Raw genomic sequence first — 17156 nt, 5'->3', positions numbered from 1 at the left:
GAGTTAAATTTAAAATTTTGAAAAAGTTGATTAAACTACTTCTACAAATTCATTTTAATTTATAATAGATTTCTTTTATTTTGTTTATAAATACAATTATCGAAATAGTTATTTACATGAAATTAAAAAAAAATAGAATACACGTATTACACCTAAATAGAACTTACCACTAAATAGAATCCAAGTGAAGCCAAATTATAGGTTGTTGTGAGAATTTCGTTTCAACGAAATTAAGTGGACATACGCCATTTTCTTGGTCTTATTATGAAAGCGACGTGTCGGGTTTGTGGACATACGCTAATCCCATATTAATGCAAATATTTATTTATTTAAAAAAGTTAAAAATGGTTGTACTTAGAGTTGTCAAAATGGGTCAGAATCCGCGGGTCAATCCGGTCCACCACGGGTTCGGACCAAGTTGGGTTTGAAAAAATTGTATTTTTTTTTATGTTGGTCATATTTTAATTTGGTTCATTTAAAGCTGGTTCATGTGAGTTGAACCCGTGGTAGGCCGGGTTAGCTCACCAATTCACCTACCTAATTTTATTTTATTAAAATTTAATTTTAATTTTATGAAAAAATATTTATTATTTTTTTTTTATTATTTAAGTTTTCTATTTTCAAAATTAATTAAACACTACAGTGAAATTTGGGATTAAAATTTGTTTAGATTTGAATTATAAAAAGTTTGTAATTTTTTTATTAAAAAAATTGTAATTAAGTGAGCCAGTGAGCCAATCCTTTTACTTACTAACCTGTAGTGGGTTGAGTTGAGTTCGAATTTTTCTAACTCGCTAATAAATGAGTCGGATTGTGTTGGCTCACTAAGTGACCAATCCGTGACAGGCCGGGTCGAGTCGGACTATCCGTTTTGACAGCTCTAGTTGTAAGTATGTTTAACTTTCTTAAAAAATTATCAACATTAAGTGACTTCATTTGTATTCAAAATTAAGTGGATTCTATTAAAAGATTTTATTAATGTATAACATTAAGTGGACTCTACTATATTTAGTGAACCAACGTCAAACATTAATCAGATTCTATTAACAAATGCTCAGTAGACATTAATCTAACACTAAGACATATATTTATTTATTAGAAATGTAATTTGAAAGTTAACAAACAAACTCTAGTAGTATCACAATTTAACCAAATGCAAATGTTTAGAAGCTAATTTTATATTATATTATAATGAAATTGATAAAATATTCTATTTCCTTTATAAGCAAGGTTGTCTATTTCAATAATTTTATGAAATAAAAATATATTTATATTTTATTTTACTTTTTGCTATAAAAATTAAAATTTTCAACCAATATATCATTAGTGGTCCAATCAAGTCAAGCCTTTTTGGGAGATTTGTTGAAGACAAGACAAAATTAATTAAACTTTTTTTACTTTTATTTTTATTGGAAAAATGTATTGTTTTATTTTAATTATAATTCAGAATATCAATAAAAGGTAATGATAAGTGTGAAAAACAAATGTTTTTACACTTATAAATTACCTTAATCTTGTAATTATCCATGTTGTTACTCAGTGAAAAGTTGTAATTTGTAGCAGAGTGTTTCGTAAATTATTGTTCAGGAAAAGTTGCATAAATGTGAAGTTGACAGCTAATTCTCGCATAGCCAGCCAAATTTGCAGAGCCAGAAGAACACATTCGCAAAGCGCACCACTATTGGTTCGTTGAGCGAATCATCCAATTTGGAGGAGCAAAAGTCAATAATTCGCTAAGCGCACCAGTATTGGTTCACTAAGCGAATTACAGCAGAGAAGATTAAAAAAATTGCAAATTCGCAAAGCGCACCTGAGGCTGTGCGCTTAGCGAATTACAACAGTGAGCTGCATAATTTAAAAGTAATTCGCACAGCGAAACTGCTTCTGTGCGCTAAGCGAATGGTGCAAGTTACTGAAAATTAACTGGCTCTTAATGATACGTGACAGAGAGGAGAGTTATCTTCAGACACACGAGAAAAATTAGAGAACGGCTCTCAAGACCATAGAAGACGCTGAGAAGACTCTCTGAAGACATCAAGACTACACATGATGCAAGGAATTGCTGAAATGAGTACGTTTGTGATGTCTAGGATAGGCTAAATTTTCTTTCATTGGAATTGGCTGTATGGCAAAACATTGATGTAATTTTCCTGATCAATAAATGTATCTGTTCTTGTTCTTTTCTTGACTTGATTTTGATTATATGGAAGTATAATTTTTCTTAAAGGTTCTTTTTGTACTAGGAAGTATTTTTAGAACCAGAAACGTAAGAAAAGAAGCTAAAAGTGATTACGCTAGGAATAACTTACATGCTTTTGGTCATTTTGAACATCTGAACTCAATGCAAAATTATTCATTAAATTAATTAAGGAATTAATAATTTAAGGGATAATTTTAGAACTTGTTTTGAGGAATTAAAGCAAGATATCAACTTGTGAATGCATGAACAGGTCATATATTGTACAGGATGTTACTGAGATGTTAGTCTGAAACCAATTCCAATGATTGTTCGTATTATATTTTCATCTTAACTTTTACGTTGTTAAATTCTGTGTTCTTTATGCAACAATCAAAGCAACTTTCATCAACACGAATTGATCTTGATATATAATTTTAAATTAAATAACGTAACACAAATTCCCTGAGGAGAACGATACTTTTCTTATCACTGTATTACTTGTAACGATTTGGTATACTTGCCAAAAAGTTATCAGGTAAATATAGAATAAATATAAATACAATAAAACTTTAAGAAAGACTGAAATAGATCAAAGATCGAGATTGGTCGGGTCAGATCAAAGATCAAGACACACCAACCTTTTATAAAAAAAAATGATTTCTTATTAATTTCAGTTTTTTTTCATGAGATGTGACCTACCAAAAAAATATTATTCATTCGTTAAATTATATTTATAGCAACAACATGATGAACAATCAAAATAAGAACAATCATATTCAATTTAAATAAATCATTGAAAAATATTAATATCAATGAGATATCAATGAATACATCTATTAGTAAAATTGGAAGAGTGTCAATAACATGAAGTATAGATGTTTCGGGTGTGGGATTGAGGTCAACGGTCAAATGTCTTATAGGTTGCAAAAGCTATGAATGTTTGTCTTAATGCTACTATTCATTCATTACCCTTGGAGGTTACCTGCAAAAGGTATTCCAATGCCAAAGTCGTCTAAGATTTGGTAGCTCAAGTATTAATGGTGCATTAAATGCAAAACCACCTATCTTCTTACCTCATACCTATATTTATAGATTTCGATGTGGGCCTTGAATTAGTGGTGGCCTAATTATGGCCCAATTGAAAGTAATCAATCTTTACGTTAAGTCGTTTAGCATTTGGGATAATAACTCTAACACATGGGTGGCTCAATTCGTTTTGTCTGACTAATGGTTGATCGTCTAGTTTAGCCTGTCTATGACTGGGGGGTCATTCAGTAAAATAGATAATGAAACTTAAATCTTAGGTAAACCAGTAGGCAAAATTTTTAGGTTTAAACCCTTTTTTGGTCCCTAAGTTAAGTTCTGATGTTCAGTTTAGTCTCTGCTTTTATAAATGTCAAACTTTAGTTCCTATGATATGAAAAATGTATCAAATCAGTCTCATGACAACCCTTAATAAACAATAAATCACAAGTTTTCATACCTAGGTATCCAATATTTTGTGATTTGTTAACGGAAGGTATTATGAACAACAAATCACTTAATGAAAAACTTGTGATTTGTTAACGAATAGGATTGATTTGATACATTTTTCATATTATAGGGACTAAAGGTTGACATTTTTAAAAGCGCGGACTAAACTGAACATCATAACTTAACTTAGGGACCAAAAAAGGGTTTAAACCAAATTTTTATAATATCTTTAAATGATATCTTGTCAATGATAAAATAGTAAGTTTAAATTGTTTTCACTATAGTTTTGTAATTTTTTTTTCATGAAAACAAGACTACTATTTAAAATTAGGTTTTGGATTAAAAGAAATGTGTGCATCAATTTAAGATCAAACTATGATGTATCACAATAAAATTTATATTTGATCTATATATAACACATAATACATTCCACCTTTATTTTTAAACATATAGAGTTTAAGCATTTTCTTTAGCATATATGAAGGAATAAATTGTGTAAAGAACGTAGTTGATAAAGACGAATGAAGAAAATTATATCAAATATGTAGATTGAAGCATTGGACGAATTCCAAGAGCTTAAGATAAAGCTGAAAAAAACACTAATACAAATCCTTAATATTTATATATGGTTTTTTTATGTTTATTTTGTTATGAATGAATTGTTGATTGTTATGGTTGGCAAATCAAATAAATGTAAATCTAATATAGAAAAAGTTGTAAATAATTTTCTAATGGTTTGTAGAAATTGTATAGTGATGGAGGACCATCTAGAGCTCATATTGGACCTCTAACCAGGGCCCTGTCCAAAAGGATTTCAGAAGAAGAAGGATTACAAAACACTTTACTTTTATGGAAAATCAACTAATAATCCTTCTTCTCTTCTAATATGTTTATTCATTATTTTTTTATAGAGTTCAATAAAGCTACAAGAACATGAACCAATCAGCCAAGAGATTCTATAATCAAAGGAAGCAATAGAGCAACGAAAGGGGTTTTTCTACATAGCTTTTGGATTGAGTACCTGATTTCCATATTGGAGTTGCAAAGGAACTAGGCTTTCGAATCAAGTATTCGTCCAGTTGAAACCCTCATGCGCCCAGCCTCTATGAGAAACATTTTTCATGTGTTGGTTTGGTTGTCCATGTGCAACGCCAATTGGCCTCTCCAGTTGGATTTATTTGATTTTTAGAGGGAAATTTGATCAGAGTTGAGGATTGTCTTCACTTATAAATAAGAGAGCCTATTCATTGTATTTCGACACTTTTAAGCTTAATAATATGTTATTGATTTCTTTCCAACTGATGAAGGTTGAAAAATAGTTATTTTCCTATGTCATTTTAGACTAAATTACGCCCTTTACTACTTGGAATGAGCTTAGAATCAAGCAAAACTCAATAAATGAGTCTGTAGAGTGTCAAAAGCTGTTTTTAGAGATATTATGCTTGTTTAGCATTGCTTTGTAGTATTTTTGAGAAAGTGAAGAATGAAGATGAAGATTTCGGTCGTAGACTCAAGAAAAGAGAAGAAAATTGAAGATTTGAAGAGTCGACGCACCGCCCGACGGCAACTTACACCGCCGAACGGTCCAGGGTGAGGAGTAGGCATGCCGTTGGCGCTGGGCGAATTTGAGGGAAACCGCCCGGCGGAAACTTACACTGCCGGGCGGTTTTGCGGTTTATGGGAAACCGTCGGGCGCCACACTTGTTCCGCCGGGCGGTGGTCTGCTGGGCTTGGGCCTGTTTTCTATTGAGCTCCTCACCTATAAATACCCCTGTTGCGAGTTTAGATGTATTCTTTTGACAGAAGGGGACAGCCAGACCTAATTTTGCTCTCTTGAGAGGATCTCTTGGATGCTTAGGCTTCTTTTCATCTTTTCTAGGGTTTGCTTTTCCATTCTTCATCCATTTTTCATCTAGTTTCACCATGTCTATGGTGAACTAAACCCTATTGTTGTTAGGGGAAACAATGTAATCTTTTGATACTCTCTTTTATTGAAACTCTTGATTATTTATATGGTTTCCATATGTTTTGATTGTTAATTGTTGGGTTCTCATNTNTGCTTAATGCNTTTATCGTTTAACTCATTCGATAACTGATGTTTGTCTTTATTAATACGGGGACGTACAGTAATGTCGTGAACTGGTGAGTAATTTCTTGATTATGCAATACCACCTAGGGATAGGGGTAGGACGATCAATTGCTTTTAACTTCTGCTCTATAATGCTGTATTAATTGCTAGGGGAGGCTAGGGTTAAGGGTAGGCTAAGAAAGTTGCATGACAATTAATTAATCAAACTAATATTCAAGAGGAGTAGATAAGAGAGAGCGGATTAGATGAAATTGTAAACCCCCAACAACTCCATTCATCCATTGTTTTCTTTTGTCAATTGAATCAACCTCTATTCCATGTTCATAATTTTATTCTCTTACACAATTAATTAATTTTTCCTTTCAAGTCTTATTATTTTAATTCACGCGAACGATAAGGCCTTTCGAGTCTCTTGGGAAAACGATACTTGGTCTTACCATTTATATTACTTGAACGATTTGGTACGCTTGCCAATCCGTCAACACCAGCCTCTTTTTCTTTTGAGTCACTTTCAAATTTTGAATCCTCTCACTCTCCTCTACCTTCCTTCCTTAGTAGGAAGACCTTCTGAGCTTAGAGGCTCCAAACACCAACCATTTATTTTATTCACACTTTCATGAAACACCTTTAATGCACTAACTTCCACTGCACATATTGCCATTTGTTGCTTCTCTGGTCAGTGGAGTGCTCTTCTCATGTGATGCCTGGAGTTGCTTCCATCAAGTGGTAGTCAGAGTTGTGGTTGAGAACACTTCAAGAGCTAAGTGCATCTCCATCTATATCCATGTTGTGTTCTGTTTTCAGCCACTGTTTTTGGTTTTCCTTAGTTGATTTAGTGTTCTTCATTAATATTTTTTGTGATTCTAGTGTGTTCTTATGTTTGTTTTAGCATTTTAATCAGTGAACCTCCTTGTTTTAAGTCATTTTCGTTTTGAAATTCAATTTTTTTTTGTCAAAGGTCATGTGCAAGTCTGTTACATTTTTAACCACTGTTTTGTTAGATTCTAATTTGTTTTTGCTTTGATTTTTGGTTTTGTTTCAATTCAGAGTCTTATGTAACCATATATAAATCAATTAAGGCAATGAGAACATGTTCTAGCTTTGGTGATATGAGCCGAAACACTAGAACACTGATTATGTTTTTAAATTCTTCTTAAAATTAAAAAAAACTATTTTAAGTTGTTTGACTCTTATTTAATTCGGTTATAGTGTATTCAGCATTAGTTGACGTTGTTGAAGGTTGCTAGAGGTACGACCAACTGTAACAAGCAATGAAATGAATCTAACATAGCTTTTGCCTTTGCTTAGTTGGATTATTTCGTGTTGAATTAGGGGTGAGAAGAGTGGGTAATTATAGTTAATATGGGATTGGAATCATTGCAATTGAACTAATGCCAACCTGTTTTTAATCTGTGTTTAATCTACGTTAATTGTTCAATTGATGTTCATTCACAAATCTGTTCAACCCCCCACTACGTGTTTTATCTTATGATAGAACCAAAGTTTGGTCCTTGAGATACGACCTAAGAGTCACTCCCTAGTAAACTGCATTTGTAATTGCACATTAATTTGATTCGGGTACGACCTTGATCACTTATCATAACAAAACCCCTTTTCATCACATGAATTCTATTGTCTTTTCTTTCTCTTCTTTTTTTCTAGGGTAGGGTGTTGATACCCTACCCGAAACTTGTCCAATCTCATATCGTGATAGGGTGTTTACACCGTACCCCAAAGTTATCTTATCCAGTAAATGGCTAACAACAAATTATTAACACATATCAAGGTTGCTATTTGGCCAAATAGCTTTAAATACATAGATCACAAAAGAAGTGTCTTTATCATTTTTATCCATTTATGTTATTATATTAACAAGAATCAGGAAAAAAAAAACAATTTCATGGTAATACCTAATTCATTTACAACTCTGTACACTCAAGCTCACAACACTCAAGTATCCAACAATCTAGTCATACTCTCACACTAAATAAAGACTAACCAATGCAATCACACCAAACTATTTCAAAATAAATGTATGCCACAAGTTATCCTAACTATATGCACGATTATGAAACAAAAAAGTCATTGATTAACAATGTTCTAACATAGTTGACCATTCAAACATATTTAAGAGCGATTCATTTCCCAAACTTAACATACAACTATTAATTGTATTGTTTTCTCCAAGTGTTTTTGTTCCCCCTTCTTCTTTACCATGACAAGCATTTGTGAAATAATTCTGATGAGAAGAAAAAGGAAGGCATTAACAGACCTTCCTAGCACAACCTTAGACGATCATTTTCAAAACCTGCTCCTTTCAAGTCAAGATAGAGATAAATAAATAGACACATTTCATTGCACTTATCAGAGGCGTTGGTAGTGACTAAAGGGGTCAAAGACCAAGAAGTGAGTTATTTAACAGCCAAGCATTTTATTCTTCTTATGGCTAGATCAATCTCTTGGTCCTTATGAAAAGGAAAAAGAATTTCATGTTCTTCTTTTTGGGAAGGATTAGGAAAATCCTATTGATTGAAATTTTCTCCAGACCTTAAGGGAAAACATGAAAAAAAGACTCGAATGGTATGATCTCATCGTCACCCTAGAATGAATAGGATCATCTCGTAGTTTTTGGTTTGAGAAGATACATTGTTAAGTGCTCCATTTTTTTTCCATTGAGGTTAATCATAAATCTATGGTCTGTAAATAATTGTTCATATATTGATAAGAGATGTATGAATTTTTGAGAAGAGAGGAGTCGTAGTAGTCCCCCTAGATGCTACCAAAGGTAGTGGCAATCCCATATGCAAAAAGGAAGAAACTCACAAAATGGCAGAGGCAAATAAAGCTTTTGAACATTTTTGTTAATCCATGAACATGATCTATGTAGAAACGTAGACCCATAAATCCATACATCTCGATCGAAAAAGAATCGAAATTGATGAATATATCTCTTAAAACAAATGAAAAGGAAATGAAAAACAAAAACATAAATCATGGATCAATTAAACCTTCTCGGGGACTTGCTTAAAAATGAGAAAGAAAAATCTTGTTTAAATATCACTGAATAAAGTTTGGTCCTATTCATGAGGATTTTGTAACTATCACATTCTAAAAAGATAAAAAAAAAAATTCAAAACAATTGGAATTTGTTGGAAATTGGATGATATAAATTAATTTAAAGACGCAGTTAGAATAAGTTTAAGATTAAGGAAATTAAAAGCTATGGAGCGGAATTGATTCTACTCACAAAACTAAAAATAAATAAAGTACTTATCTTTTCTAAAATTATTTAATAAACCCTTAAATATTTAAAATAATAATAATAATAAAAATGCCAAAAAAAGATAAAAATAAATATGATAAAAAAACAAGATCAAGCCAATTATAAGTACCACTTTACATCTTCTTTATAATCTTACTTGCCGTATTGTTTACTCTATACAACACTTTTTTTGTCTCCATCAAATGTTTTAATTTGTAGTTATTCATGTTGTGTATCACCTTTAAGTGTTTTTTTTTTTCAGTAATATTAATCTATAAAGGGCATAAAATAGTCTATAGTATAAAGTCAGAGATTGATTAGATTATACAAACATTAACACTTGAGGTTCTAAAACTTGCTTACTATAGTAATTTTTGAATCAATCCATAGATATTTGTCTTTACAACCTAGTAGTGATCTTCATAAATGTCTCATGATTTTCGCTTCTATGTTGAAGTAGAAAACCAATTACAATGAGTAATGATTTCCCCTTATATGTTACAACATTTATTTTATTTATTGACTTATTAGACACTATTTAAGCAGTCAAGATAGAACCACTCTCTTGTATCCTTCTTCCTTCATGACATTTTTTTTTTACATTATTCTAACAAGGGATTATAATAACTTGTATTTGATAATTGAATTTTTAAAAATCTATCAGTTATTAAATTGTTGAAAATTCGCAAGTAAATCTCTTTATAAATGTAATTTTTAAATTTTTTTGATAATTACATTACTAAATTCATTGATAAAATGAGTGTCAATTTTTTCGCCAAATGAAATATGTGTTATAAATTAAATGGAGATCGACGAGAAGAAAGAAGAATGAGAGAAATAGAAAGAAGAGGAAGAGGAGGTTGCAGTGTTTGCATTGGTAATAATGACGATAATGATGACACTGAAGGCAAGGGAAGAGAATCCAAATGTGGTTGACATAGCGATGATGGTGGTGACAATGATGATAACAGATGGTGGCAATAGAGGAGGAGGAAGAAGAAGAAAACGAAGACAAAGAGAAAAGTGTTAGAAGTGGACTTTAAGCCTAACTCAACCCCACAAAATCAGCTTGTAAGGTGGGGCTTGCACCCACTTATATACTATGAATTGACCTTATCTATAGTCGATGTGGGACTTCCAACACCCCCCCTCCCAACGCCGAGGTATATGCTTCTCGAGTTGAGCGTGGGATTAAACATTAATGGGTGGTCTGATAGCAACCCGATAATTGGTAGAACAATATGCCCAACAAAACAAATATCTCTAAGATAGGCTTTAACGAGGCTCTGATACCATATTAGAAAGTGCGTTTTAAGTCTAACTTAACCCCACAAAATCGACTTTCTAATATGGTATCAGAAGAAAATTAATTCTTGATCACGTTCTTCCGCAACCAAATCAGTTACTGCCAAGATCTTCATATTCTACCTTTCATTATTGGCTTTCCTACAATTTCTTCTTCTTCTATGGCTACTCCTTTTGTTACTCTCACATCGTTATGTTTTATGTTTTGACTTTGCTTTCTAGGGTTTTCAATGAGAAATAATTGGGTGCTTTAATCACTCGTAGCCCTGGATTATTTTTAGAGGATTTTGGAGGAGTTTTGGGAGATTCGGGTTGTGAAATTTTTGTCTAATTTGAGGTTGTGAAATTCAATGGCTTCTGCAATTATTCCTTCTTCTAATAATTCTTAGGCACAATCACATTCCTCAACTCTGAGACTTTCTCAAGAGCAAATTCATGGTCTATTGACACTTCTTCCTCAATCTAATCGCATAATCACACATTTTACTGATCTAGTGAGTTCTCATAATGTTTCTACTTCATCTCAGGATCAAGGTAATATCTATTCCCAATGGGTTCTAGACATAGGTGCTACTAATCATATATCCAGTTCTTTGTCTCATTTTATTTCTTATCACAGAATCTCACCAATTACAGTATCACTACCTAACAAGAACTCTTCATTTGCTCATTTTTCTGGCATAATTTCTCTTAGCACACACCTTACTTTACATAATGTCTTGTTTGTTCCTAATTTTTCAATCAATCTTATTTCGGTCACAAAGTTAACTAAATCTCTATCTTGTAAAATTACCATTTATGAATCTTCGTGTGAATTGGTTCACCAGCTACTATTACTCTTGAGAATTCTATTGCTTGTTCTACAATAAGACCTAACTCTATGGATATTTGGCACTCTAGACTAAGACATCCTTCTTCTTCTTATTATATCAAATTACACAACATGTATGCCACTTTACCTGATCCAAAAAAATTCATTGTGATACTTGTCACTATTATAAGCAAAGAAAATTGCCTTTTCAATTAAGTATTACTGTTTCAAAAGCTCCTTTTGATTTAATTCATTTGATATTTGGGGACCCTATAATACTTCTTCTATTGATGGTTTCAAATATTTCTTAACTATAGTGGATGATATGTCTAGATACACTTGGATTAAATTGATGGCAAGTAACTCAGATATAAGATCACAACTTATTGGCTTTGTTTCTTATATCAAAACACAATTTTTGGCATTGATGTAAAAGCTGTTAGATCAGATAATGGTAATGAGTTTGCAATGACAAATTTTTATAGACAAAAAGAGATACAAAATCAATTATCTTGTGTTGAAACACCTAAACAAAATGGAGTTGTTGAGAGAAAACATCAAGGCATTCTCAATGTTGCTAGATCTTTATTGTTTCAATCCCATTTGCCCATAATTTTCTAGTATTTTGTTGTTCGTTATGCTGTACAACTCATTAATATTTTACCTTCCAAAGTTTTGGCATATTTTTCTCCATCTCAACTATTACACATTACTTACAAGTTTTTAGCTCACTTTGTTATGCTTCAACTCTTCAAGCTCATAGAACAAAATTTCAACCTCGTGCAGAAAAATGTGTTTTACTTGGATTTAAAACAAGTGAAAGGCTACCTTTTGTTAGATTTCAACTCTAGGGAAATTTTTTTATCAAGGAATGTAGTATTTTATGAAAACATATTTCCTTTTCTTACTAGTGACAAACACTCACCTATTGATACACAAAATTCCTTGGATTTTGTCACCAAAATCATTTCATCTCCATCACCTCTTTTCTTAGAAGTTACTTAACAACCCTCTTTGCCACTTGCATCTCCTCCTTCTATTGTTCCAGACCTTGTTATTTTTTCTTCTCAGTCTGTTTCTGTTGAACCTGTCACTACTACTCCCCAAAGGAAATCAACCAGGCCAAAACATAAACCATCTTATCTGTAGGACTACATTGCAACATGTTATCTACTTCTTCCTTCACTCAATCATCCACATGTATCTTATATCCTATCTCATCGCATCTCTCATATTATGCATTATTATTCCTTCATAAATCATATTTCCTTAATCTTTTCCAAGTTAGTGAACCTAAAACTTATAACCAAGCCATCAATCATGATTGTTGGAGAAATGCCATGATCAAGAAATTGCAACTTTAGAAAATACCAAAACTTGAGTTTTGACTGATCTACCTTATGGAAAGTAACCTATTGGATGTAAATGAGTATACAAAATAAAGAGGCATGTTGATAGGAGTATTGAAGGATACGAGGCAAGGTTAGTAGCCAAAGACTACACACAACAACAAGACTTAAATTACTTTGAGATTTTTTTTACCTGTTGTCAAACTCACAACAGTAAGATTGGTTTTAGCTTTAGCAACTTCCAAACATTGGTATTTACATCAACTAGATGTAAATAATGCTTTTCTACATGGGGATCTAGATGAAGAAGTATACATGTCTCTTCCTCTTGGCTACAAAACAGAAAAACCAATGCAAGTTTGCAAGTTGTTGAAGTCCTTATATGGACTCAAGCAAGCCTTTAGGCAATGGAATTACAAGTTGACAACTACTTTACTTTCTTTGGGCTACATACAATCAAAATCAGATTATTCACTTTTTATCAAAAGTGATTATGCTCATATCACCATCTTACTTGTTTATGTAAATGATATAGTCTTGGCAGGTGACGACATCTAGGAAATCCAAACAGTGAAGGCTTTGATATCATGTTAAGAAGTGGACTTTAAGCCTAACTCAACCCCTCAAAATCGGCTTGTAAGGTGAGGTTTGAACCCACTTATATACTATGAATTGGCCTTATCTCTAGTCGAGGTTGCAGCGTTTGCATTGGCAATAACAACGATGATGACGACATTGAAGGCAAGGGAAGATAAGCCAAATGTGGTTGACATAACGATGATGGTGGTGACAATAATGACGGTAGATTGCGATGACAACAGATGGTGACAATAGAGGAAGAGGAAGAAGAAGAAAAAGAAGACAAAGAGAAACGAAAGAAGAAAAAAAAGAAAAGGAAGAAAAGGAGTAGGAGAAAGAAGAAGACCAAATCGCGATATTTATAGATATATTTTACTGACAGAAAAAAAAAATCCTTTAGTAATTACCAATTGATATTTATTACATATAATTACTAATTGACTTTTGTCATTAATGACAAAATTCTCATCAGTAATTACTAATGAATTTTCTAATGCATCGATAAAATTCATCAACAATTTTTCTAATATTATTTGTCTTGTGACTATACTATTGGTATAAGAAAAAACCTTTAATAAATTTTCTCACCATAGTTTATTCATCCAAACATATATTTACGCTCTTGAATGACTTAAAGTACTTATTAAATCATTTTTAACTATCGAATGTTTTTAATTTTAAAAATAAGTTTAGATTAAACAAAGGAAAATAGGTTTATAAGTAGAAATAAAAGAAAGGTTTGAAATGATTTGATGAGAAATTTGTTAGCTATTGTGAAGATAAGGTAGAAAATGGATTTACAAAATAAAATAGAAAAACCTTAATAATATCCAATTAAATAATAAATGAATTTTACTTTCTATGTTGTGTATTTTAATTTAAGTTCAACTATTTATTTAGCCTATTTAGTATCACTTTTACTTATAGAACAATCTAACATATGTTGATGTGTGTATAGAAACACTAGAGCGTCGGTAGTAGTTTTTAGACAAATTTTCCTCAACTATATATATACGTGTTCAATTTGTCAAAAAGAATATTTACTTTTAAATAAAGAGGGGCCTACTTACATGACAAGTTATATATATTTCAAACAAATGGTGCCTTTCAAAATTATTATAGCCAATGCTTTTACGTCTATATATTTTAAATTTGATTACGCTTCCTTCAAAATAACATTCGAAAATAATGCAGAAATTCCTGACCACAAGAACATAATAATCTTCTGTGGTCGATTTTGACACACTAGACCACGTTCATAAAAAACAAAAGAACACGTCTTAATTCATTCAATAATGCAAGAGCATTCAGATCCTATAAATAAAGGTCCTTAGAGTGTGGCTACGCAATCCTCAAAAATGGATCCTGCTTCGAATTTCCAAGCTTCTGTTGCAGGATTCTTAGTGTTGCTAATTGCATACAAAGTGTTTAGGTTCATCAGATCTCCTAAACAAAGAAAAGGAACCAATGTTCCCGAACCTCACGGTGCTTTACCTTTGATAGGGCACCTCCACCTTCTCAATGGTAGAATACCCTATTTCAGGACCTTCTCAGCCATGGCTCAGAAATATGGTCCAGTCTTCTGTGTCAAACTGGGTTGCCACCCCACCATAGTGGTGAACAACAGGGAAATTGCCAAAGAGTGCCTCACCATAAATGACAGAGCTTTTGCCTCAAGACCAAACACTTCTGGTGGTAGACTCATGGGTTACAACAATGCAATCTTTGGCCTTGCTCCTTACGGAAATTACTGGCGTGAGATCAGAAAAATGTCTGTTCTCGAGATTTTGTCAAGCCACAGGCTTGAGAAGCTGAAGCATGTCAGAGACAGTGAAACACTGTCTCTTGTGAAGGACTTGTACTCATCAATGACAGTGTCCTCTGAAAAGCACGTGAAGGACTCAAATGAAGTGGCTATAAGCAATCTGTTAGAGCACATGACCTTCAACATAATTGTTAGGATGATTGCTGGGAAGAGATTTGGAGGGGACACCGCCAACGAAGAAGATAATGAAGCATGGAAGCTGAGAAAAGCCATAAAAGATGCCACATATCTGTTTGGTGTTTTTGTGGTGGCTGATGCGATTCCTTCTCTTAGTTGGTTCGATTTCCAAGGTTACGTCAGTTTCATGAAAAGAACAGCTCAACAAACAGACCTTATTCTTGAGAAGTGGCTGCAAGAACATCTGAGAGAGAGAATGAGAGATGGTGAATGCGAAAGAGACTTCATGGACGTTATGATATCAACTTTCGAAGAGCAAGAAGATATTTGTGGCTATAAGAAAGAGACTGTTATCAAAGCAACAGCGATGGTAAGTGAGACACTGGAATGATTATTTTAAGATAAGTAATGAGTTTTATGCTTTAACATTTTATGAGTAATCTGAGTAAGTTCTGGTGCAGATGCTTATCCTTACTGCTGGAGGAAGCACAGCCATGACACTAACATGGGCACTGTCCTTGCTCGTAAACCATCCAAAGATTCTAAAGGCAGCCTTACAAGAGTTGGACACCCACGTAGGAAAAGAAAGATGGGTGGAAGAATCTGACATAAAAAAGCTCAAATATCTGGATGCCATTATCAAAGAGACCCTTCGTTTGTACCCGCCAGCACCCTTAACAGGAATCAGGGAGGCAATGGAAGATTGCTCTTTGGTAGGGTATGATGTCCCAAAGGGAACACGATTGCTTATTAATCTGTGGAACTTGCAAAGGGACCCAGAAGTATGGCCTAACCCTAATGAGTTTGAGCCAGAGAGGTTCCTCACCACTCACAGAGACATTGATTTTATGAGTCAGGACTTTGAGTTGATTCCATTTAGCTTTGGAAGAAGGTCGTGCCCTGGCATGTCCTTTGGCCTGCAAGTCACGCACTTGACCTTGGCTCGCTTGCTTCAAGGCTTTCATATTTTCACAAAGGATGGTGCTCACGTTGATATGACTGAAGGGTTAGGAGTCGCTTTGCCTAAGCAACAACAACTTCGACTTATTCTCCAACCTCGTCTTCCATTGGAGCTTTATGAAAACCTTTGAATGATGCCTGTGAAAACTATAACTATATATGTTCTAATTATTCTGAGTTATTGTTAGCTCCTAAATAAGATGTATACTAGGCCTATGTGTGTATTGTTAGCAGTCCTTTTGTTTTGTTTGTATTTTTCTTTTAAGAAACACAATAAATTTTCTTCATTATAATATAAAATAGTTGTGCATTTTTTATTTATTTTAATTAGGATAATGATATTTAGACAACTTTTTTTGACAATATTTAAACATTGATTACGTGTCAATCTGTGATTGGTCAAAAATTACTCCACAATCAATAATAATAATCATAAACACTATTGTGGAGTAATTTTTGACCAACCACAGATTAACACGTCATCAATGTTCAAATGTTGTAAAAAAAATGTTGTCTAAATATCATTATCCAATTAATTACTAGTTCCTTTCTATCTCAACTATTGAATTTAAATAAAAATAAAAATATATAAATATTTATAAAAAAAATGAAGTTAATTTAAACTTTTTTTTCTAATTCAATATTTAAACATAGAACATATGCGTTGAAAAAAAAAATAGAAACTTTTTAAACAAATAACCTCGTAATATATATTATTCATAAAGTGAATATTACAAATTTCATGTATTAAAAATCATTAATATATATGAAGGAAGTTGATGTTGGTATATCGAGGAGGGAGACACAATAATAATGAGATATAAGTCCAATCATATAAGAAAATGACATCACTTTCTATCCAAAATCTTAAGACTATGAATTAATAGGTCTTGCATCTTATATATAATGTTGTACTTTCTCATCTCTATCCAATGTGCGACGTAGAACTTAGAATCTCAACCGTACTTACCAAATAAATATATAACGATTTGTAATTATAGAAAGGAATGAAATAAAAGATGATTTAGGGAGTTAATATATAGGAAAACAAGTGGAAATAGAATTTGGAATGGAGGAAAGAGTGACTTGAGTGAAAAATTGTTCAAGTATAATAATGTGAGAGATTTGAAATGAAACATTGTCTATAGGGATAAGGAAGATGCATGGTGTTCTTATTTTTTAGTTGTTCAAATGAAATAATCAATCA

The 17156-nt window shown here is 32.6% G+C and overlaps 1 protein-coding gene across 1 annotated transcript; it reads left to right on the top strand.

The window, feature by feature from the left end:
* The first annotated feature begins 14332 nt into the window (after positions 1-14332).
* On the top strand, positions 14333-16252 carry LOC106772971 (cytochrome P450 CYP82D47). The gene is made up of 2 exons (XM_014659627.2): positions 14333-15359; positions 15451-16252. The coding sequence occupies exons 1-2, from the start codon at positions 14406-14408 to the stop codon at positions 16078-16080; spliced, it is 1584 nt and encodes a 527-aa protein (XP_014515113.1). The 5' UTR covers positions 14333-14405; the 3' UTR covers positions 16081-16252.
* Positions 16253-17156: the final 904 nt, after the last annotated feature.

Source organism: Vigna radiata, chromosome 9, assembly GCF_000741045.1.
Source record: "Vigna radiata var. radiata cultivar VC1973A chromosome 9, Vradiata_ver6, whole genome shotgun sequence".
Classification (NCBI taxonomy): domain Eukaryota; kingdom Viridiplantae; phylum Streptophyta; class Magnoliopsida; order Fabales; family Fabaceae; genus Vigna; species Vigna radiata.
This window is presented reverse-complemented; position numbering and strand designations above follow the sequence as displayed.